Source organism: Oratosquilla oratoria, chromosome 29, assembly GCF_046742065.1.
Source record: "Oratosquilla oratoria isolate Oo_2021 chromosome 29, ASM4674206v1, whole genome shotgun sequence".
Classification (NCBI taxonomy): Eukaryota; Metazoa; Arthropoda; class Malacostraca; order Stomatopoda; family Squillidae; genus Oratosquilla; species Oratosquilla oratoria.
The window spans coordinates 13,989,973-14,014,394 of NC_134805.1; the positions used below are offsets into that span (position 1 = coordinate 13,989,973).

At 39.4% G+C, this 24,422-nt stretch overlaps 1 protein-coding gene across 5 annotated transcripts in view; it reads left to right on the forward strand.

Annotated features, from left to right (window-relative positions):
* Positions 1-24,422, forward strand: part of LOC143040605 (uncharacterized) — a 535,837-nt gene that overhangs the window by 223,476 nt on the left and 287,939 nt on the right. For all 5 annotated transcript variants that reach the window (XM_076211732.1, XM_076211736.1, XM_076211735.1 and 2 more), the window contains 2 exons: positions 4,324-4,470; positions 12,703-12,825. In XM_076211732.1, the coding sequence (XP_076067847.1) occupies positions 4,324-4,470; positions 12,703-12,825 (270 nt within the window). The remainder of the gene's footprint in view (positions 1-4,323; positions 4,471-12,702; positions 12,826-24,422) is intronic.

Consider the following 24,422-nt stretch of genomic DNA (forward strand, 5'->3'; position numbering starts at 1 on the left):
TGATTTACTAAAATGTGACAATGGAAAAACCAGAGGACATGAAAAGAAACTCAAAAAGGATAACTATAAAAGAGATCTGAAAAAAAAAAAAATAGCTTCCCACAGAGTGCTGGATATCTGGAATAATTTAGGTAAAGAAACATTGTGTGCAAACACTATTCAAGATTTTAAGAAAAAACTTGATGCTGAAAGATACAAAGATGGGTCACCATGAGCATAGCTCCCTTCCCGTATAATACAGCTAGGTAAATACACCAGATTCTTCTCCCAGTTTCTCTGTGTATGATTATATCTATACTCAGGGCTTGTTGACAACACCAATGTATTTGATAAAACTTCAACAAACAAAACTGTATACCAGGAATAAAGTTTTCATTCTCACATGGTACTTCCTTTGTTTCTTAGAGATACAATTAAACTGATCAAGATCTTGGGCCAAGTCCAGAGAAGGAGGATCATCTCCTTGGGGCTGTACCACCGGAAGTAGGTGATGGTGTTGATAAGCTGTGAAGATGGGTGATAAGAAAATGGTTCTATCTAATGTCTATCTTGTAGAACCACCACTTGCTGGTAGTTATCACTGGTCCCACTTGTCATATTTTTTATCTGTTGGTTTATTGTGTTGTGTATCATAACATTTGATAGAATATTACCACAAGTGGTGATCATATAAGGTGGATATCAGAGAGAATCATCTCCCAGCTGCCCTTCAAAATCTGTCAGCACCATCATCTCTATCAAATACAGTCCTGAGGGAGCTAACACATTGTCTCTAGTCTGGGATCTCAATTAATTTAGGACACATTTTTTCAACTTTTTCAAATAAGTGAAGATGACAACCAACAACTCTTCCGTTCCTGCTATAAGTTGGTGACAGAAATGGTTCCACCCTAATACAACAAAGATAATAATTCTGTTCTCAGAGAAGTCTACGAGATGGGCCTGAGGATGTTACCAGTTGTTGTGGGGCTGAGGGTTTTCAGTCTGTGAAACTTGAGGCAACAATTATTATCAAGTTTCATTTCCACTTTATTCACACTCATTCTAGTTGACATCCTTACAATTAAAGTTGCCCACCAGGATGACATGGCCACTTTCATCAATCATTTTCTGTAGGTCAAAGTTTCTTGATTTTCAGTTTCATTCTAAGCCATCATTTTAGGGGGGCGATAAGTTATCATGAAGCCTCTTCTTTCTCCCAATATCATATTATACAGCGTCATGTTATCCTTCACTACCATCATCACCCCACCTACCAGTTTATCTTGTATTTACCTAGTTGTATTTACCTAGTTGTATTTTGCGGGAAGGGGAGCTATGCTCGTGATGTCCCGCCTTTGTATCTTGCAGTGTCTAGTTTGTTTTTAAACTCATGAATGGTTTTTGCGCATACTATTCCATTGTCCAGTTTGTTCCAAGTGTCCAAAACTCTATGAGGAAAACTGTTTTTCTTCAGTTCTCTTCTATAGCTATGTTTTTTTATTTTCTTTCCATGTCCTCTTGTGTTTCTTTTGTCCCAGTTAAGTAAGCTCTCACTATCGAGTACCTCTGTGCCTTTCATGATTCTGTAGATGGTCAATAGGTCACCTCTCTCTCTTCTTTGCTCCAGTGTCGGTAACTCCAGTTTAGCCAATCTCTCTTCGTATGATAGGTTTGCAAGTGCAGGTGCCATTTTTGTAGCTGCTCTTTGGATTCTTTCTATTTTCTTTATATTCTTTTTGGTACTGGGGGACCACAATGTCGCTGCATACTCTAATCTAGGCCTTATCAATGTAACCAATATTTTTTTCATCATGTCTTCGTCCAAGTATGTAAACGCCACTTTTATTGATCTTAGCAAGTTGTAAGTCTCCCCGACAATTTTGTTAATCTGTATATCATAGGACAAGTCGTTCGTGATAATTACTCCCAAATCTTTTTCGGATTCTACTTTCTTTACTTCTTTGGTTCCAATTGTATATTTTCCTGATATTCTGTTTTTGCTTTTTCCAAACTCCATTATGCTACACTTCTTAGTATTAAAGTCCACTTCCCATTTCTGACTCCAGTTCCATACCCTATTTAGGTCTTCTTGCAGTGCTTCACAGTCCTCATCAGTTTCTATTTTCCTTAGCAGTTTGGCGTCATCGGCAAAGAAGCTCATGTAGCAGTTCACGTCCTCATCCATGTCATTCATATAGATAGCAAACATTATTGGTGCCAGCACAGATCCTTGCGGTACTCCACTGATCACCTCTTTCCAGTCTGAATATTTTTCTCTGAGCACTACTCTCATCTTTCTACCAGTCAGAAAGTCCTCTATCCATTTTAGTAGGTTTCCTTGTATTCCTCCTATGTGTTCCAGTTTTTTTAGTAGTTTTCTGTGTGGTACTTTGTCAAAGGCTTTTTGCAAGTCTAGGAATGCACAATCAGCCCATCCATTTCTTTCTTGCACTATGTCTATTAGTCTTGAGTAAAAGCATATTAAGTTTGTGGAGCATGATCTTCCTTGTCTGAATCCGAATTGTCTTGGGTTTAATATGTCATTGTCTTCCAGATGTTTTACCCATCTATTCTTGATTATTTTCTCACAAATTTTGGCTACGGTGCTTGTTAGTGATACTGGTCTATAGTTGGTGGGTTCTTCTTTGTTTCCTCCTTTGTGTATTGGTACAATGTTAGCGTTTTTCCAGTCCTCGGGTATCTTTCCTTCTTTGAGTGAGCTGTTTATTAAGATGTGTATTTTGTCTGTTAGTTCTTCTTTGCACTCCTTTAGAATCCAATTTGCAATACCGTCCGGGCCATGTGATTTTCTGACATCCAGCCTTGATAAATGTTCTGATATTTCCTTTAGTGATGCTGTAAACTCATTCATGAGGGGAGATTTCTTGTTTTTGTCTATGTCACAATTTGGTATTTTCTCTCTGGTGAAAACAGATTTAAAGTGATTGTTCATGACTTCGGCCATCTCTAAATCTTCTGTGTATTCTATGTTTCCTTGGCATAGTTTCACCAATTCCTGTTTGTTTTTAAGTTTACCATTCACATACCGATAGAATAGTTTGGGTTGCTCTTTGTATTTGTCTATAATATCCTTCTCATGGTTCCTTTTCTCCTCTCTTCTCACATTAACATACTCATTTCTATAGTTAACATAAATTTGCCATTTGCTTTGTTTTTTGTCTTTTCTCCACTTTTTCCAAGCTTTGTCCCTTCTGTCTTTTGCCTCACTGCATCTTTTGTTGAACCAACATTTAATGTACTCTCTCTCTCGCTTTTGTCTTGGTACATGCCTGTTTACCCCTTCATTGTAGTTTTCCATCAATATATTCCATTTCTCTTCCACTGCTGTTTCTTCCCTGTAAAATATTTCCCAGTTTGCATTCCGGAAGAATGTCTTTAGTTTTGTAAAGTCTGTTTTGTTGTACCTCAGTCTTCCTTTCCTATGCTTTTCGTTCCTCTCTATGTCTATTTCTTCCTTTAGTATAGTTTCGATGAGTACATGGTCACTCTTTCCAATTGGTGTCTCATACTGGACTTTATGCACTATTTCAGGCTCTGTTGTAAATATTAGATCTAGTTTCGATGGCTCTTCATTATTTCTGTACCTTGTGTTTTCACGGACCCATTGGGTCATTGTGTACTCCATGGTCATATCTAGCAGTACATTGCCCCACGAGTCATCTCCTCCTTGCACTGTCATGCTGTCCCAACAAATTTCTTTGCAATTGAAGTCCCCCATAACTACCAGATTACCCTTACCCATTAGTATCTCATTGAGTGATTTTCTTGTGTCATCTAGCATTTTTTTATGTTCGATTTCTTTCCAAGCGCTTGTTTTTGGAGGCACATAAGTCACCACAAACTTTCTACTTTTCATATTCTTGCCTTCGACTTTTATCATGATCAATTCAGCATTACCTTTGCCCTCTGCAATTTTTGTCACCTTTAGGTCTTTCTTGGCCAAGAACATGATTCCCCCTCCCTGTTTCTTGTCCCTGTTTTTTATCCAGTAGTTGTATAAACCTTGTCCGATAACAGTGGATGGTATTTCACCTCTTAGTTTGGTCTCTACAATTCCCATTATGTCATGCCTTCAGTGTATTTCCACCATTTCCCAACTGGATATCAACATTAATTGATAGCTTGTCCTCTACTAAGCACAAAATATCAGATTTAATTTCTACTGAGTAATTATCTTTAAGTTGGCCAGTAATAAACCATCTACATTGAATGTACTGCTTTTAGTTTTCTTTAATTGTTTTATACATTTTGTTATATACAGTATACAGGTAAAAACATGAAAAACTAATAAGTTGATCCTAACCTTAACTAAATTTGCAGGCTGTGACAAAGGTAAATTTGGATCCAAGTGTCAGTTAGATTGCAGTCTTTTCCTAAATAGCAATTGTTTGGGCCTCACTGCCTGTGTCCCATACCCACGGGGGTGTTCCTGCCTACCAGGATACAAAGGATTGGAATGCAAGGAAGGTAATTTTTGTTAGATTTATCTTTATTATTATTGCTTGTATATTGGCCTAACTGTGGTGCTTGAAAGGGCTATGGGAATTTTGAAGATAGACTAATTTTTTGCTTTGTACAGATCCTGTCTAGAAGGGAAATCAAGAAAATTTAGTATGAAGTTGGGTAAGCAGCCAGGTAGGCTGTGAGATGGAGGTGAAGGAGCATATAGTTATGATGATTCCTATGTGTATTTATCTAATTATATTTACATATATACATACATATACCAAAGGCTTTTTCCGCCATACAAGGGAGGTAGCCAAAAAACAAAGGTATAACCATTCCCACCCATTCCATCCTTATATACTCCACTCCTATCCATCCCCCTTCCCTCCCTCTTATCTTGGCTCCTCCTGGATGGCAGATCATCCCTGCATCTCACCCACTGCCCTGGGTCAGAAGCAGTGTTACAAGACTCAGCACATCCACAGCAAGGCCGCTTCATTAAATTGGCGACTCCTCCCTCTCTGTCCCCTCATGCAGAAATGGAGAAGATAGGGAGAAATCCCTTCAGGCTGTGTCAATTTATTTTTCACACATACTTCCTCACCCCCATCCCCCACCCATTCCCCCTCATGCATCACAGCATGATCCATACACAACCATTCTCCTTTCACTCCTGTCTTCTGTCATCTCCTGTCCTTCCTCAACAGACATTCCCTTCTTTCCCAATGCCACTTTTACCCCATCTATCCATCATATCCCTGGTTGTCCCCTCATGTTCACTCCTTCCACCTCTGCATTCCACACCTCTTTTACTAATCTTTCTTCACTCATTCTTTCCATGTGTCCAAACCATCCTAATACTCTTTCATCAAACCTATCTCCCAACTCCCTTTCCACCCCCTGTTGTCCTCCTCACCTCCTCATTTCTCACTCTATCCAGCCTAGTAACCCCTATCATACTTCTCAGGCACCTCATCTCAAACACATTCAAACTCCTCCTCTCTTCCTCCCTTTATGTTCCATGTTTCTGCCCCATCCAGTGCTGTTGGATACTAAAAGAATGCATAGATGAGTTGATGGACAAAATACACAAGATAATTAAATGCTCAAAGAAGGAAAGGTATCACAGGACTGGAAAAATGCAAATATTGTACCAATATATAAAGGAGGGAACAAGGAAAATCCTGCTAACTATAGACCAGTCTCCCTTACAATCACAATAGCAAAAATATGTGAAAAAATTATCAAAAGTAGATGGGCTACACTCTGGAAGAAAATAATATACTGAATCCAAATCAATTTGGATTCAAACAAGGAAGATCATGTACAACAAATTTGATCTGCTACTCGAGACTAATAGAAATAATATAAGAAAGGGATGGATGGGTGGACTGCTTTTCTAGATCTACAAAAAGCATTTGATCAAGTACGACACAAAAAACTAATAAGAAAAAAAGAATCAATAGGTGGCATCAAAGGAAAATTATTGGAATGGATGGAAGACTTCTTGTCTGGGAGAAAAAAATAAGGGTAGTAATTAAAGACAAATACAGTGGAACCCCTCCATTTGTCTGCCTCTCTACTTGTACAACTTGTTATTCGTCCAATTTGTTTAAGTAAAATTTAACTCGTCATTTGTATGCTTGCCCCGCGATTCGGAGAGCGTCACCTTGTTACTGGCCGCACCACACGGTCACTTCAGCTCAGTCTCGTGCTAGCTTCCGTATATTATGCATCATCCACGCAAACTTTGTGAAACTTTGTACTACTTTATTGCTATTTTTTGTTATTTTTATTAAAAATAATGCAGCCATGGGTCCAAAAAAGATAGGTGATTCAACCAAGCCCAAAAGGAAAGCAGTGAGAATGAAAATTGAATTGATAAAAGAACTCATTGGGAAGTATGAAAGTGGAACTCATATCTCTGACCTGGCAACTCAGTATGGCATGGTGAAATCAACCATATTGTATATATTGAAAAATAAAGACATAATAAAAGAAGCTAATGTGACAAAAGGAGTGACTGTTCTTCCTATGAACAGGTCACCTATAACTGAAGAAGTAGAAAAACTTTTCTTAGTTTGGAATAACGAAAAACTACTTGCTGGTGACAGCATTTCTGAAACAATAATTTGTGAAAAAGCAAAGCAGTTGCATGATGGCCTTAAGCGAGACAGCCCTGGAACCAGTGCACAAAGTGATAAATTTAAAGCATGTAGGGGTGGTTTGATTGATTTAAGAAGCAAAGTGGCATTCACAGTGTTGTTAGGCATGGGGAGGCTGCCAGTGCAAACAAAGATGCTGCTGAAAAGTTTGTTGGGGAATGTAAAAACTTTGTAGAGTGAGGGATTTACTCCTCACCAAGTTTTTGATTGTGACGAAACTGGCCTCTTCTGGAAGAAGATGCCAAAGAGAAACTACATCACAAAAGAGGAGAAATTATTGCCTGGGCACAAGCCTATGAAAGACAAGCTTACACTTTTGTTGTGTGCCAATGCTAGTGGGGACCTCAAAATTAAACCTTTGCTTGTCTACCACTCAGAAAACCCAAGAGTGTTCAAGAAAAATAATGTTATAAAAAGTAAACTCTGTGTAATGTGGAGGGCTAATAGTAAGGCTTGGGTAACATAGTAGTTCTTCACAGAGTGGATGTATGAAGTGTTTGCCCCGGGTGTGAAAAAATATCTAGAGCAGAAAAATTTACCACTGAAGGCCCTTCTGGTAATGGACAACACTCCTGCTCACCCTCCAGGCTTGGAGGAAGATCTGGTGGGTGAATATAGCTTCATCTAAGTGGGGTTTTTGCCCCCTAATACCACTCCTCTAATCCAGCCCATGGATCAACAGATCATTTCGAACTTCAAAAAGCTTTACACAAAAGCACTTTCTCAAAGTTGCTTTGAAGTGACCTCTGACACAGAACTAAACCTCAGGGTCTTTTGGAAGAACCATTTCAATATCCTTCATTGCTTGAGGATGATAGACAAAGCCTGAGGGGGAAGTTTCTTTCAGGACACTGAACTCTGCCTGGAAGAATCTGTGGCAAGACTGTGTGGCAGCCAGAGACTTTGAAGGCTTTGACACAGAGCTTGTAGTGGTAGATGATATTGTGTCCCTGGGGAAGTCCATGGGTTTGGATGAAAACAGTGATGATGTGAAGGAGTTGGTCGAAGACCACAGAAATGAGCTGACAACTGAAGAACTCCAAGAACTGCACAGGGAGCAGCAAGAAGAAGTAGTTGAAGAACTTTCTTCTTCAGAGAAGGAAAGTAGTAAGGGAAGCATTTCCACTGCAGAAATTAAAAAAACTGTTATCACTGGGAGAAAACACATAGAGTGGTGGAAAAATGACATCCTAACACTGTTATGGTCAACAGGAGCATCAATTTGTTCAATGACAATGTTATTGACCATTTTAGAAAAATTTTGAAAAATCGTCAAAAGCAGACAACATTGGACAGGTTTTTAAAAAAAGAATCCCAACATTCTTCTAGTGCAAAAAAAACAGAAAAAAGAAAGAACACCAGAAAGAGTGAAAACACCTGAAGGGATGTTACCTGATGTTTATATGGAAGGTGACTCCTTCCAAACAGTAACATCAACACCCCTCCTCCTCCTCTCCACCTTCCACTTACGCCATCAGCTCACCTCAGTACAGGTAAAGTGCAGTTAAATTTTTATTTATTTCATGTATAGTATTGTATATTCATTGTTTTTCATAGTTTTTATGTATTTTATGCTTAAAATATTATTACAAAGGTTTAAATAAGAAATCATCTATGGGTCTGGAATGGATTAATCCAATTTACATTATATCTTGTGGGAAAAAATTATTTGCCATTCGAACAGCCTCCTGGAACGGATTGTGAATGAATAGCAAGGTTCCACTGTACTTGAAATGATATGTGGTGTACTGCAAGGTTTGGTATTAGCTCTAATCATATTTGCCATATATATAAATGGCATGGATGAAGGTGTGGAATGTTATATGAACTTTGTAGATGACACAAAAATACTAAAGAAAGTAAGTACAGAGAAAGATTGTGAATCATTACAGATAGACCTAGATAAAATCTGGAAATAGTCAAAAGTGGGAAGTGAACTTTAATATCAAGAAGTGTAATGTAATGGAGTTTGAAAAAAATAAAAATAGAATATCAAGAAATTATAAAATTGGTGAAGAAGTCAAAAAAGTGAGCTTAGAAAGGGATCTAGGAGTAATTATCAGCAAAGATATGTCACCAGGCAAACATATCAGTAGAATAATCAGAGAAACCTTCAACCTACTAAGGTCGAGTGAAAGTGGCATTTGACTATTTGGATGAGGAAATTATTAAGAAAATATTAGTTACACTGATAAGACCAAAATTGGAGTAGGCTGCAACACTATGGACACCCAGTACTAAAAAGAATATAAAGAAATTAAAAAGAATACAAAGAGCAATGACAATGATGGCATCAACACTCTCCAAATTGACATATGATCAAGGATTGTCAAAATTGGAACTACCAACTCTGGAACAAAAAGAGAATGAGGAGATCTATTGACTATTTATAGGATCATGAAAGGAATGGAAATCCTAGATAGAGATGATTTATTAAAGTGGGACAAGAGAAAAACAAGAGGACATGAAAAGAAACTCAAAAAGGATAACTATAGAAGAGATCTGAAAAAGAATAGCTTCCCACACAGAGTGGTGGATACCTGGAATAAATTAGATAAGGCAACAGTGTGTGCAAACACTATTCAAGAATAAAAGAGCAAACTTGATGCTGAAAGGTACAAAGACGGGTCACCACGAGCATAACTCCCTTCCCATATAATACAACTAGGTAAAATACAATCTCCTCTTAGCATCCATTCCCAAATGTGTATTTCTCATTACTTTTTTTAATCCCCCAAGACATTTACTTGCCTCTCTCAATCTATATTTTACCTCCACTCCTCCCTTTCCCACCACATTTGCACCCAAGTATCTAAAAGTATCCACTTCCTCCAGTCTTCCTCCCTTAATACTCACCTCCACTCTGCTGCCACTTTCTCCCTTTGTACATCTCATCCCGTTACTTTTACCCACATTCATCTATAACTTCCTTCTTTTGCACACCTTCCCTCCTCTTTTGCACTTCCTTATTCCCTACTCTGATCCTGCTACAAATGCAGTGTCATCAACAAACAACAACTGGCTTATCTCCCACTTTTCTCCATTTTCTTTAACCATCTCCAATCCCCGACCCATCACCCCCCCATCCATGTATAAATTGAACAGCCAAAACATCATAACACATCCCTGGGTAAGTCCCATCTTTACCACAAACCACTCACTCTCTCCATTTCTGATCCTAACACAAATTTTACTACTCTCATAAAAACTCTTGACTGCTCATAAAAACTCTCCTCTTATCCCATATATCTGTAATACCTTCCACAATGCCTCTCTGTCTACCCTGTCATAAGCCTTTTCCAAATCCATAAAGACCCAAAGGAGGTTTACTGATGGTGGACTGGCTGGTGAGGTTATTTAATGTTTGTTTAAGAGAGGGTAGAATGCTGGAGGACTGAAGGTGCCTGTATAGTTCCATTTTACAAAGGAAATGGGAACAAATGTGAGTGTAGTAGTTCCAGAGGGATCAGCTTTGTAAGTGTATTTGGGAAGGCTTATGGGAGGGTTTTGACTGAGAGGATTAGTTGAGGAACAGAGGGAATAATTGGTGAGGAACAGTGTGGGTATAGGACAGGTAGGGGTTACATGGATCAGATTCTTGTGGTAAGACAGATATGTGAGAAACCTTTAGGAAAAGTTAAGGATGTTTTTTGTACTTTTATGGATTTGGAAAAGACTTATGACAATGTAGACATGAAGGCACTGTAGGAGGTATTGCTATATGGGATAGGAGGAAAGCTTTTAAGAACAGTCAAGTTTTTACGAGAGTAGTAGAGCCTGTGTTAGAATTAGAAATGGAGTGAGTGGTTTGAGGTAAATGTGGGACTTTGTCAAAGATGTTAGGTCGCCTTGGCTGTTCAATTTATACATGGATTGGGTGGTGCGAGTGGTAAATGCAAGGGTAATGGGTCAGGTATTGGAGATGGTTAAAGAAAATGGAAAAAAAGTGTGAGATAAGGCAGTTGTTTGCTGATGCCACTGTGCTTGTAGCAGGATCAGAGTAGGGATTAAGGAAGTTAGTTGACAGAGTTTGGGAAGGTGTGAGAAAGAAGGAAGTTGAAGATGTGGGTAAAAGTAAGGTCATGAGATGTACAAGGAGAGAAAGTGGTAGCAGACTGGAGGTGAGTATTAAGGGAGAGAGACTGGAGGAAATGGATAGTTTTAGATACTTGGGTGCAAATGTGGTGGGAAAAGGAGGAGTGGAGGTGAAGGTAGAATGTAGATTGAGAGAAGTGAGTAAATGCCTTGGGGGATTAAAAAGTGTAATGAGAAATAGACATTTGGGAATGGATGATAAGATGAGATTGTATGTAGGAGTGATTGTAACAACAGCACTGGATGGGGCAGAAACATGGAGCATAAGAGAGGAGTTTCAATGTGTTTGAGATGATGTGCCTGAGAAATATGATAGAGGTTACTAGGCTAGATAGAGTGAGAAATGAGGAGTTGAAGAGGAGAATGGGGGTGGAAAGGGAGTTGGGAGATAGGGTTGATGAAAGAGTATTAGGATGGTTTGGACACATGGAAAGAATGAATGAAGAAAGATTAGTAAAAGAGGTGTGGAAGGCAGAGGTGGAAGGAGTGAACATGAGAGGGCAATCTAGGATGAGATGGATGGATGGGGTAAAAAGGGCATTGGGAAAGAGGGCAATGTCTGTTGAAGAAAGACAGACGGGAGAGGACAGAAGATAAGGGTGAATGGAGAATGGTTGTGTATGGATGATGCTGTGATGCATGAGGTGGAGTGGGTGGAGGATGGTGAGCAAGGGAGTATGTGTGAAAAATAAATTGACACAGCCAGAAGGGATTTCTCCCAATCTTCTCTATTTCTGCACTGATTTAATGAAGCGGCCTTGCTGTGGATGTGCTGTGTCTTGCGACACTGCTTCTGACCAAGGGTAGTGGGTGAGATGCAGGGATGACCTGTCATCCAGGAGGAGTCAAGATAAGAGTGAGGGAAGGGGGTGGATGGGAGTGGAGTATGTTGGGGATGGAATGGGTGGGAGTGGTTTTTATGCCTTTGTTTTTTGGCTACCTCCCTTGTCATGGGAAAAAGGCCTAGTATATGTATGTATGTATAGAGGCTCAAAATACATCCTTACCTTTTCCTAAAGCTTTCTAATACATCTATTACAAAAATCTGATCCCCGCAACTCCTACCTGCCCTAAACCCTCACTGTTCTTCACCAATTACTCCCTTTGTTCCTCTCATAATCCTCTCAATCAACACCCTCCCATAAGCCTTCCCAACTACACTTATCAAACTGATCCCTCTGAAACTACTACACTCACACTTATCCCCTTTTCCCTTGTAAAGTGGAACTATACAGACACTCCTCCAGGACTCTACCCTCTCTTAACCCCTTCCATACGGTGACGCCTACGTAGGTGTCATGAGGAGCAAGTGGGTACGCGAGGATGCCGACATCGGCGTCTTGATTATATTTATTGTAGTTGTACCTGTGTGACCCCCATACTCTGTAAACCAGCTTCATCATATTTTCTATGGCTATCAAAATTCATGGGTGAAAGAGAAAATTATTAATACAGCGGTGACTTTATTTTTCATAATGCGAGTATTATGACGCAACATCGCACGTATGGCAGCTAATGCTGCCCGCGAGATTTTGGCCAGGAGTGAAGGGGTTAAACAAACATTGAATAACCTCACCAGCCAGTCCACCATCACTCTACCTCTCTCTCTTATTTTTTTTTCTTTCTTTTTTTAGACATCCTGCATGACACCCATCCAACCCAGGGATGTATTAAATCAAAAGCCACATACCCACTTCTGTCTGTTTCACTCCCATCCACCACTCTCTTGTCTTGGTTATTTGTTTATGACAAGGATAATTACCATATCTTATGTGTAATGGGGGAAATAGGTGTGATGGGCATCCTTTGTATTTGGCTTCAACTTGGATGATAAAACTATGTAACATAATGTAATAACTTTTTTTTCTTGTTGATAAATGACCATCTAACAAAGATTGATGTTCATGTAACATTTCTTATTTCTATTTATTGCGATAACTTGTAATGGTAATTCTTAAATATGAGGATTTCTAATTTGCATTTTTTTTTCAAGAGTGTGAAGAAAATGAGTATGGTTGCGGGTGTTCCTATCAGTGCAACTACTGTCAGTGGGAGAGTTGTAATTCTTGGGACGGCCAGTGCAGATATGGATGTAAGGATGATGTGCCATGTAGCAGTAAGTATATATCTTTATTTTATTATGGTAAATGAGGAGAACTGAGTCAATGATTCAAATTATTCAATCATGTTGCTCATGATATTCTTTAAGAGGGAGGTATATTTAGCAAAAGTCATTCTACAAAGATAATACCATTACTGAAGTTCTTTCAATTAGTTTTTGAGCTTTAGACCAAATTTGTCTTTATCAAGATTGTTGTGGGAAGTCTGAGGGCAGTCAAAACTTTTCATGTATTTACCTAATTGTAGTATACAGTAAAGGAGCAAGGCATGTTAGGTCCTGTCTCCTACTTACCAATTTATCATACCTGGCCTCAAATTTATTTACAGTTCCAACTTCATCTATATCTTTGATTTCTAAATATCATATTTAGATTTGAACTCATGTATTGTTCTAGATTGGGCTGTATCATCTAAGTTTTTCCAAGTATCTATATATCTATATGAAAAACTGTATTTCTTCATATTTCTTAGATATGTATTTTTCCTTAATTTGTTCTCGTGACCTCTTAAAACCTTCCTATCCATAATCAATAGATCTCTTCTGTCAATCTAATCAATCCTCTTTAGTGGTTTGAATACTGTAATCATACCTCTTTATCTTCAATCTTTCAAAATTGGTAGACCCAAAGCTTTCAGTCTTTCCTTATATTAGCTTATCTGTCAGGCTGGGGACCATTTTGGTCATTTGCCTTTGTATTCTCTTGATCTTGCTTATATCCTTCACTCTGTGTAGGGACCATACCACTGATGCTTATTTCAGTCTTGGACAGTCATCATCTCTTCATCTATATGGTGAAAAGCCACTTTAATTTTCTGCAGCAGTCCATATGTCTTTCCTACGATCCTACTGATACGTCTGTCAGGTGACAGGTTGTCTTTTATCAACACTCCCAAACCTTTTTTTTTTTTTTGCTATTGTGATAGGTTCACTTCCCAAGGATTAGTTTAAAGATGGTCTTTTGCAACTGTTGCTTGTGTCCAGTACTTTGCATTTTTTAGTATTGAAATTCACTTCCCATTCTAGGATCCATGCAAAAATAGTATCTAAATCGTTTTTCACTCTTCTTATGATTTTTGCATCTTCTGCAAACCTGTTGAAATAGCTTGCTGTATCTTCCATCATATCATTGATATGGATAAGAAACATAATTGGTGTAAGCACTGAATGTTGCTTAACTCTGCTTGTTACTGCTCTCTGGTCAGTCTTCAAGTCACTTGTGCTCCCTGTCTTCCTGTAAGGCTGTAAGACATGGACACTGAATGCTACCTTGAAAAGGTGTCTCAATGTCATTGGTACCAAGTGCCTTCAGAGAATCATGGGATATTGCTGGAATGAATTTGTATTAAATCAGAGCCTGAACTGTGAGGCTCAGTTTAGGCCAGTTACCTTCAGCATAATTCATGATTGTCAACTCCAGCTATATGGGCATGTTTCCCTGATGTTGGTCCAACTCACAGAGTTGTCTCCACAAGAGACAACCCTTGATTGAAGAGACGAAGGGGACACCCACAGAATTCATGGCCAGGACAAGATGATTAAACCTGTCAAGAGCTGTTTGAAAGGGAAAGTGGCTGCATGGGAGCTTGTATGGAGAGACTGTGGGAACCAGTGTCAGAATCTGAGTGAAGCAACATGCTCCATGGAGTGTGCCTCCAAATGATAATGGTGATGCTTTTTCAAAGATTTCCCTCAACCCTAAGCCTTCCAGAAAGTGAGTCTCTTGCCTGTGTGATTCATTCCTTGGCTCTGTTTCCTCATCCTCCAGCTGAAATTCAGTTGTTACATGGTCACTTTTTCCTATGGACAAAGGTAAGTCAAGGAGCTGATGATGCCTGGGTCTTTGGTTAGTAGCAGATCTGATCTTGTGGAAATGTCATTTCCTCTTACTCAGGTCACTGTCACTTCCTTTACCCAATGGGTCATTATGTTCTCCATAGCTATACTTGACAGAGTATTTCCCCAGGAGTCTACCTTGCAACTTGCTTCCCATTCTCCCAATTGACCTCACTGCAATTAAAATCTCTAACAAGGACTAATGTGTTATTTTGTTCAGTAGTTTTCTTTACAAGAAGAGTTGTGTCCAACAACATTTCTTGATATTCAGCTTCATCTCTAGATCTTGTCTTGGGGGGTGGGGGGGTATATATGGCCATAAAGTCCCTTCTACTTTGCCCTTTTGTCCTGATTTTTAGGTGGATTGGTCCATTCTTGCTTTTACTTAGATTTGCTCCCACTTTCACATCACTTCTTACCTATCCACCTATTTTGTCTTCTCTGTCTACTGTGTTTTCCTGGATGTGTATCTATTGTTCACCAACTGCAGACTAACATTTTTGGGAGTTTGGTCCCCACAAAACACAAAACATCAGGCTTGTTTATCCTCAAGTAATCATTTATCTCCAACCTTGCCATTAGTAAACCATCTACATTAGTATAGGCTACTTCAAGTTTCCTTCTATTATTTTTAGAAACCATTCTCTTATATTCTGAATGATAACTTTTAGAAGAAAAAATGCTGTTTTTCTTCTTCCATCATTATTTCATTCTTTACTGTGATTCATCCTAAGAGCTTCCATGTCTTTCTTCATTCTTCTTCATTTGCATCTTTCCTGTTCCAATATTTTATTTAATTTTTCATCTTGTACTAATTTTCAAGATTTACTGGATACTTTATTTGCTATGCCTTGTGACTTGAATTTGATTTCCATAGGATGTGCCCTATTTCTCTTATACTAACTTTACATAATCATGTTAGCAGTCTGATCTGTTACATCTAAGTCATTCTTAAGAATTATAGAAGTAATTTCCCTGACCATTTGCATCTCCTGTTCTTGATATACCTTCCATAAAGTGACATGGTTTTCTTGCCAGCCATAGTATGACACGTCTGGTCTTGCCAACTACATCTCTGACAAGACTTTTTTTTTTTTTTTTTTTTTTTAAATAAACTTGACTAATGTATTTCCTCTCCCAGCCTATCAGTTTCTCTTCTCTGTTGCTCCATAATCTCTTTAAAGGTTACTGTATCCCATTTGTCCCCATTTGCTATTGGCTTATCCTCACTTTTTTCCATGGTATTTAGAAGATTTTCTCTCATTTGTCAAAGTTTCATTTTCCCTTTTTAGTTAACCCCTTCCATACAGTGATGCCTACGTAGGCATCATGAGGAGCAAGTGGGTACGCGAGGATGCCGACGTTGGCGTCTTGATTATATTTATTGTAGTTGTACCTGTGTGACCCCCATACTCTGTAAACTGGCTTCATCATATTTTCTATGGTTATCAAAATTCAGGGGTGAAAGAGAGAACGAGCAATACAGCGGTGACTTTATTTTTTATAATATAAGTATTATGATGCAACATCACATGTCTGGCAGCTAATGCTGCCCGCGAGATTTTGGCCCGGAGTGAAGCAGTTAAGCAATCTCTGCTTTCTGAGACTGTATGTTACTGGGGCATCATTATCCATGTCAATTCACTCTTCTACTTCTTCCTTTGACGATGTAGTCTTCTCAAATAACTCATGACTAGTGTCATGTAATTTCTTTGCTCTGTCTGACTTGTCTTTCTCAGCTTCCTCAAAAACCATAAACTCGTCTCGTACCAACTCGAGAACCTGCGGCAACAACTTTTGCCTCCTACAAAAGGTTATCTCCTTGATATCACCCCAGGCCACTGATGAAGTGAAAATAGTGTCCTTTCAGTTATACATACATATACCAAAGGCTTTTCCTCCTTACATGGGAGGTAACCGAAAGACAAAGGCATAGAAACCACTCCCACCCATTCCATCCCCTACATACTCCACTCCCCTCCACCCTTTTCCCTCCCTCTTATCTTGGCACTTCCTGGATGACGGGTCATCCCTACATCTTGTCTACCACCATGGGTCAGAAGCAGTGTCACAAGACACAGCACCTCCACAGCAAGGCAGCTAATTTAATTCGGTGACCCCCCCCCTCTGTACCCTCAGTTATACTTTTAAACTTCAGTGATATCACCATCAGAATGAAGAATTCTCCCCATAAATCCTATGCAATATTGCATTTTCATGTTCTGTATGACACTGATCCATCAGCTGAATAAGGCTGGTTACATTGGGGGGCAGATGGCATGTGAAGATATTTCCTAACAGTAGTTCTTCAGTAGGTGGATATACTCTACAATTGTCCAAAAGAAGAACCACCTTTGGATCTCTGGATAATCCATTCTTCTTCAGGTTTTCTTTGATGCTCAGGAAAAACAAATGAAAGAACCCATCCTTAAAGATATCACAGTCCATCCAGGTGTTAGTCTGGTTACAGTAAATCACTGGTAAATGAGTAACATCATTTAGACAACAAAGTTTTGCATACTTCCCAACAACAGTCAGCTTAATCTGATAATTATCAGATGCATTTGCATGACACAGAGCTGTTCTTTGTTTTCCTTGAATCCTGCTGCCCCCTTCTTGCCACTGCAAGCCAGTGTTGACCTTGGTAGACATCACCAGAATAAGCCAGTTTCATCGGCATTATAAATTTGCTCTGGGGTTGATCCATGCTCTGCAACAAGAGCACAAAAAACTTCCATGTAAACGTCTACTGACAGGATATTAGCAGATAGTTTCTCTCCACTGATGTCAAGCTGCTGTATGCCATGTCTGTCCTTGAATCTCTACAACCAACCAGAAGAGATTGTGAGGGGATTTTCAATTTCCATTTCGTTGTTGAGTTCTTGAGCATTTTCTGTAATTAAGGGCTCACTATTGCAGTGTCCCTCTGATTACTTCATTTTAAACCATTTAAAAACTGCTGTATCTAGCTCATCCAGTTCTGGTTTATGCAAGGTACACCTGTTCTCCAAACACTTTGAATCCTCAGTCTTGATGAAGAACTCTTTAATTTTGTCTGCCTGTCCCTTGATGCTGTAAATCGTGGATAATGAACACCCAAACTTATTATGAGGCTATAGCGGGACTCGTGTTTCTATAGCCTCTTGATTATTTTGTACTTATCCTTCAACATTAGCACTTTACATCTCTGCTCGTCAGTTACCTTAGGAATCTTGTTAACTAATAACAGTCTTCCCACTTTCACTAATAATGGCAAGGGAGCCCCAAACAAGTGGCACAATAACAGAAAAAGCATTGCAGTTTGTTTATGATTCAAAATCAGTTGTGCCATGGAGGAATACACATGACTGTGCATGGAAGTACAGGTGGTGCCATCTCTCTCTATATGCCTATATACATAAATGAGGTGGCTGTCAGCAATTCTATACACCTACATACATATATAAGGTGATTTACAAATGTAATTAACTGTATGTACATATACACCACCTTATCCATCATGCCAGTTGAATTTCTTAATATTATCCAGTGGGGGAGAAGGGGAGTGGTTGTCAGAATAATCATTTGCTTACTTTTCAAATTCAAGAGGGTTATAATTCATGTATTTCATTTATTTGGAAAATTCAAACTTATGGAATGGCCAAAGTCCCATGGGTTCCATAAAATTGAGGTTCATCCTGTAATAAGAATGCATTAGTGGGTGATAGACTAGGTACTGGCGATCATCAAGAAATAAGATCTAGCATTAGATAGGAAGAAATACATAGTAAATATCACATATTATTACTTGACTTACAAAAGGTTAATATTGAGGGAATGAGGAAATACCTGAGTAAGCTCGGTACCATTCCATGGGGTGATAGACCTGACCTAGGTCATGACACATTGGAATTATGGGAGCTCTGAATTGAGATCACTAACAGGGTCTGACCAGAGGTCACAAACAGGGTTAGGGGCCTAGAAGAATGGTACATTATCCTAACTGCTGGAATTCATGCCTTACTATCTTACTCCATTGGATCTTGAGCCTCCGGTAGATTCTGGTCCACCAACAATGATCCTTTGGTCCAATGCTGCTTCCATCCAGGTGATTTCTCTGAGTGGGTTAGCTAGGAAAATTGAGCTCCTGGTGGTAGATATTAAAACCAATAAGTATATTTCAGTTGGGTGAATTCTCGTAAATTTTGGTAATAGATAAGGATAGACTGTAAGTTTAACCTGGATACTGATACACTGTCTCATCTTGTAGGTGTGAAACACACTTTGAGTAGCCAGATTTTTATTTTATTTATTTATTTTTTGGAAGAAAACCTGAAGATAAATGAACCATAGCCACTTAGCCACTTAGTGGTGACTGTATGAGGGAGGGTGGAGGGGAGTGGAGTGTATTCAGGGATGGAATGGGTGGAAATGATTTTATGCCTTTTTCTTTTAGGCTACCTCCCTCTTAAGGGGGAAAAAGCCTTAGTATATGTATGTATGTAATTAACCCATTAAACTCCAATGACAAGATTCTTGTCATTTGGTCAAATAGAACAAAAAATCATAAAACACCAAAATGTTTGATCAGAAAAATATGACGTCAGTCCTCGCTTCGCACGAAGCGAGGACTGACGTCATATTTTTCTGGTGCTGTTTGATCAAACATTTTGGTGTTTTATGATTTTTTGTTCTATTTGACCAAATGACAAGAATCTTGTCATCGGAGTTTAATGGGTTAACATGCAAATGAAAATGTGGGAACAATGATGTTTTAGCATCACTATGGTCCAAAGTGCCCATAAAAATTTAATGTTGCCTAGCAAAAGTTGCAACAGAATTTCTTATAGAGTGATCACACAGATTTTGGCCCATGGCCTAATGGAATGGATATTAATTCACTAACATCAGTACAGAGGAGAATGACCAAAATCATATGAGGGGGTACCCAAAAGTAACCAGAATAGTTTTCTATGGAACAAACCTGTAATAGTTCAGGCTTCCACCATTAGATGCCACATGAGACAACCGTTGGGCATCAGTCTGCTCACTGAGGTTGTCATGGGAAGATGTACGGCCTGTAGCTTGCCATTGTTTTGAAGTGTTTTGCACTATTTCCTCTATTCTTATGATGGCTGAAAGGAAGGAGCAGCATGCTGTTCTGAAATTCTGATTTTTTGGGGGGAAAATGGCAGCTGAAACAGTTATCATGCTTCCAACAACTTACAAAGATGCTGCCATGAGCAAACCACAAATTTATGAGTGGTTTGCACACAATTGTTGCTGGAAGACCAATCTCTTAGAGGGCAACCATCAGCTTCCTGAACAGATGAAAACCACAAAAATTCATGAACTGATCTTGGAGGACTGTCTCTGAACAATTGTAAACTTGTTAATTTGACTGGTGCATCCTGGAGCTCCTGCCAATGAATTTTGACTGAGGAATTGGGGATGAAAAGAGTTGCAACAAAATTGGTACTTTGCTTGCGCATGGATCATCAAAAGCAGTCACGAATGAATGTGTGCCAAGACCTAAAAGAAGAGTTGGAAGCTGATTCAGACCTTTTTACAAAGGTCATCTCTGGTGACGAAAGCAAATTGGTACCTTGCTTGCGCATGGATCATCAAAAGCAGTCATGAATGAATGTGTGCCAAGACCTAAAAGAAGAGTTGGAAGCTGATTCAGACCTTTTTACAAAGGTCATCTCTGGTGACGAAAGCTAGTGTTATGGTTACAACCCAGAAACAAAGCAGGATTCAAGTCGTTAGAAGCATCCAACATCACCATGACCAAAGAAAGCATGTCAAGTGAAGTCTAATGTCAAGACAATGTTGATTTGTTTCTTTGTTACAAGAGGAATTGTCAACAAAGAATGTGTTCCTCCTGGTCAAACTGTTAACTAGACTTTTTACATGGCAGTTCTGAAGCATTTGTGAGACACAGTGAGAAAGAAATGCCCTGACCTGTGGCAAATTGAAGAGTGGGGGTTTCATCATGACAATGCACCAGCATACACTGCCTTGAGTGTGACAGTTTCTCACTAAAAATGGCATGACCCCACTTATCCACTCTCCCTATTCACCCAGTCTTGCTCCCTGCAATTTTTTTTTTCTTAATAAAGTCCTCAAAGAAAAACATTTTGCAGACGTGGAAGAGGTTAAGAAGAAAATGATGGAGGTGTTAAATGGCATATCTTTGCAAGAGCTCCAGAACATGTCTAGACTGGTGCATTGTTTCACATGGAGAATAATTTGAAGGTGATAAAAGTGTAGACATGTAAAAATATCTGAATACAATTATAAGATTTTTTATCTTTTAAGCCCCTTGTACATGGTCTCAGACTTTGCCTTGCAAGGGCAGGCTTAGGCACCTTAATTTACACTCTCTGGAATGACATAGAATGTAGGGTCATCAAATAGAGTGAGTCAAGGGCTACCACAAGGATGATGCAGACAAGGTCATCATATTAAGACAACAGGGCAGGACAACAGAGTGGTTAAGAAATGGTGACTCGGTTACCATGTAGTGAGCACTGAAGCTGTCAGTTGTTTTAAGAGATTAGATAACTTTGTGGATGGGGATAATAGGTGGTAATGGACACGAAACTACCTAGTGTAGGCCTTATGGTTTCTTGTAGTCTCCTTCATACAAAATTTTTACAAGAGTGCTTAAAGAGTGTAAATTTGACATCTACGACCAGTTAACAGAAATATCTAATAAGTTGGTAGACTAGACACTCGTTTTGTGCCTATTGCTTGGAGGCAGGCAAACACTGTTCCTATTTTGAAAAAGGGAGATAAATTGTGTATTTGCAACTACAGGCCAATCAATTTGAAATCAGTTATAGGTAAAATGCTTGAATCAATAATAGTAGACTCAGAGAACACATTGAGAAACATAATTTGATTTGTGACACACAGCATGGTTTCTCCAAGGGTAAGTCATGTGTGACTAATCTATCCTTTTACACTAAAGTATATAAGGCATCAGATAACAGTGATAGTTACAATGTTATTTACCTTGACTTTAGCAAAGCATTCAACAAGGTGCCCCATCAGAGACTACTAAATAAAATCAAAGCCCATGGCATAGGAGGATAAGTGCTAGAATGGATTAGAGCTTGAATCATTGACAGAAAACAGCAGGTTACCATAAATGGTGTAAAATCCAAATGGGGGTGTTTCTAGGGGTTCCCCCAGGGCTTGGTTTTGGGTCCCTTATTGTTCCTTATGTATATAAATGACTTGGACAATGGGATCAATAATGATGTTAGTAAGTTTGCGGACAACACTAAAATAGGATGCCAAATTAGGTCAGGAGATGATGCAGAGATCCTGCTGGACAATCTTAAATTGTTCACATGGTTGGTGAAATGGCAAATGAACTTCAACACCTCAAAGAGCAGTGTGTTAAATATAGGGCTACACAACCCCGAAAATATATAGCTTAGATAACTGAGTGTGAGAGAGACTTGGGAGTTCTAGTGAGTCCTAACCTTAAATCCAGGGAACAGTGCATTAGTACCAGGAATAAAGCAAACAGAGCATTAGGTTTCATTGCTACGATGGTTACAAATAGAAGTGCAGAGGTAATTATCAAACTCTATCGAGCATTAGTTAGACCCATCCTTGACTATGCAGTACAGTTTTGGTCTCCATTTTATAGAATGGACATCAATTCACTAGAATCAGTACAGAAGAGAATGACCAAAATGATACATGGGCTCAGAAATTTACCTTACAAAGAGAGGCTTAAGCACTTATACTCTCTGGAAAGACGCAGAGTGTAGGGTGATCTAATAGAGGTGTTTAATTGGATTAAAGGCTTTATCATGGGTGGTGCAAACAAGGTCATCATATTAAAACAACAGGGCAGGATTTGCACTAATGGATTTAAACTGGACAAATTTATATTTAAGAAGGAAATAGGCAAGAACTGGTTTACTAATAGGGTGGTCAATGAATGGAACAGACTTAGTAACCATGTAGTGAGTGCTGAAACTATCAGTTGTTTCAAGAAATGGTTAGATAACTTTGTGGATGGGGATGACAGGTGATAATGGACATGGAACTGCATTGTGTAGGCCTCATGATCTCTTGCAGTCTCCATTCTTATGTTTTTATGTAAATGAAATCAAGGACCATAGCATAGGAAGAAAAAAAAATTGAATAGATTAGAGCATGGATTAGTGACATAAAACAGTGGGTCACTATTAATAGTGATGAATGAGGAAAATGGAGGAGAAATAAGGAAAGATGAGGTGAAAGCAGTTATTAAAATGATGAGAGCAGGTAAGGCACCTGGGTTGGATGGGTGTCATGTGGAATGTTAAGAAAGGGAGGCACAGTGATTGTGGACTGGCTGGTGAGGTTGTTTAATGTTTGTCTAAGGGAGGGTAGAGTACTGGAGGACTGGCAGGGTGCCTGTGTAGTTCCACTTTACAAGGGAAAAGGGGACAAGTGTGAGTGTAGTAGTTTCAGAGGGGTCAGTTTGTTTAGTGTAGTTGGGAAGGCTTATAGGAGGGTTTTGATTGAGAGGATTAGGAGAGGAACAGAGGGAGTGACTGGTGAGGAACAGTGTGGGTTTAGGACAGGTGAAGGTTGTGCGGATCAGATTTTTGTGGTAAGGCAGATATGTGAGAAAGCTTTCAGAAGGGGTGGAGACAATTTTTCGTCCTTTGTAGATTTGGAGGGGGCTTGTGATGGGGTAGACGGGGAGGCACTGTGGGAGGTATTGCAGATGTGTGGGATGGGAGGAAGGCTGTTGAAAGCAGTCAAGAGTTTTTGCGAGAGTGGTGGAGCCTATGTTAGAATTAGGAATGGAGAGAGTGAGTGGTTTGAGTTTGGGTGGGACTTCGCCAGGGATGTGTTACGTCACCTTGTCTGTTCAATCTATACAGGGATAGGGTGGTGCTAGAGGTAAAAGCAAGTGTAATGGGCCAGGGATTGGAGATGGTAAGGAAAAATGGAGAGGAGTGGAAGGTGAACCAGTTGTTTTGCTGATGACACTATGCTTATGGCAGGGTCAGATGAGGGATGGGGGGTTGGTGATGGGTTTGGGTGGGTGTGCGAGGGAAGTTGAAGATAAATGTGGGTAAAGGGGTGGTGATGAGATGTACAAGGGGAGAACGTGGCAGCAAATTGGAAGTGAGTATTGAGGGAGACTGGAGAAAGTGGATAGCTTTAGATGCTTGGGTGTAAATGTAATGAGAAAGGAAGGAGTGGAGGTGGAGGTAGAATGTAGATTGAGAGAAGCGAGTAAATGCCTTGGGGGATTAAAAAGTGTAATGAGAAATAGACATTTGGAAATGAGTGATAAGAGTATGGAGTGATTGTGCCTAAAGCACTGTGGAGCAGAAACATGGAATATAAGAGAGGAAGATTTTAAATGCGTTTGAGATGAAATGCCTGAGAAGTATGGTAGGGATTACTAGACTGGATAAAGTGAGAAACAAGGCCAGGAGGAGAGCAGGGGTGGAAAGTGAGTTGGGAGATAGGGTTGATGAAAGAGTATTGGGATGGTTTGGACACATGGAGAGAATGAGTGAAGAGAGGTGTGGAAGGCAGAGGTAGGAGTGAACATGAGGGGATGACCAAGGATGAGATGGATGGATGGGGTAAAAGGGGCATTAGGAAAGAGGGGAATGTCCGTTGAGCAAGGAAGGGAGAAGACAAGATAGGGGTGAATGGAGAATGGTTGCATATGGATGATGCTGTGATGTATTGAAGGGAATGGGTGGGGGATGAGGGGTGAGGGAGTACGTGTGAATGATATTTTG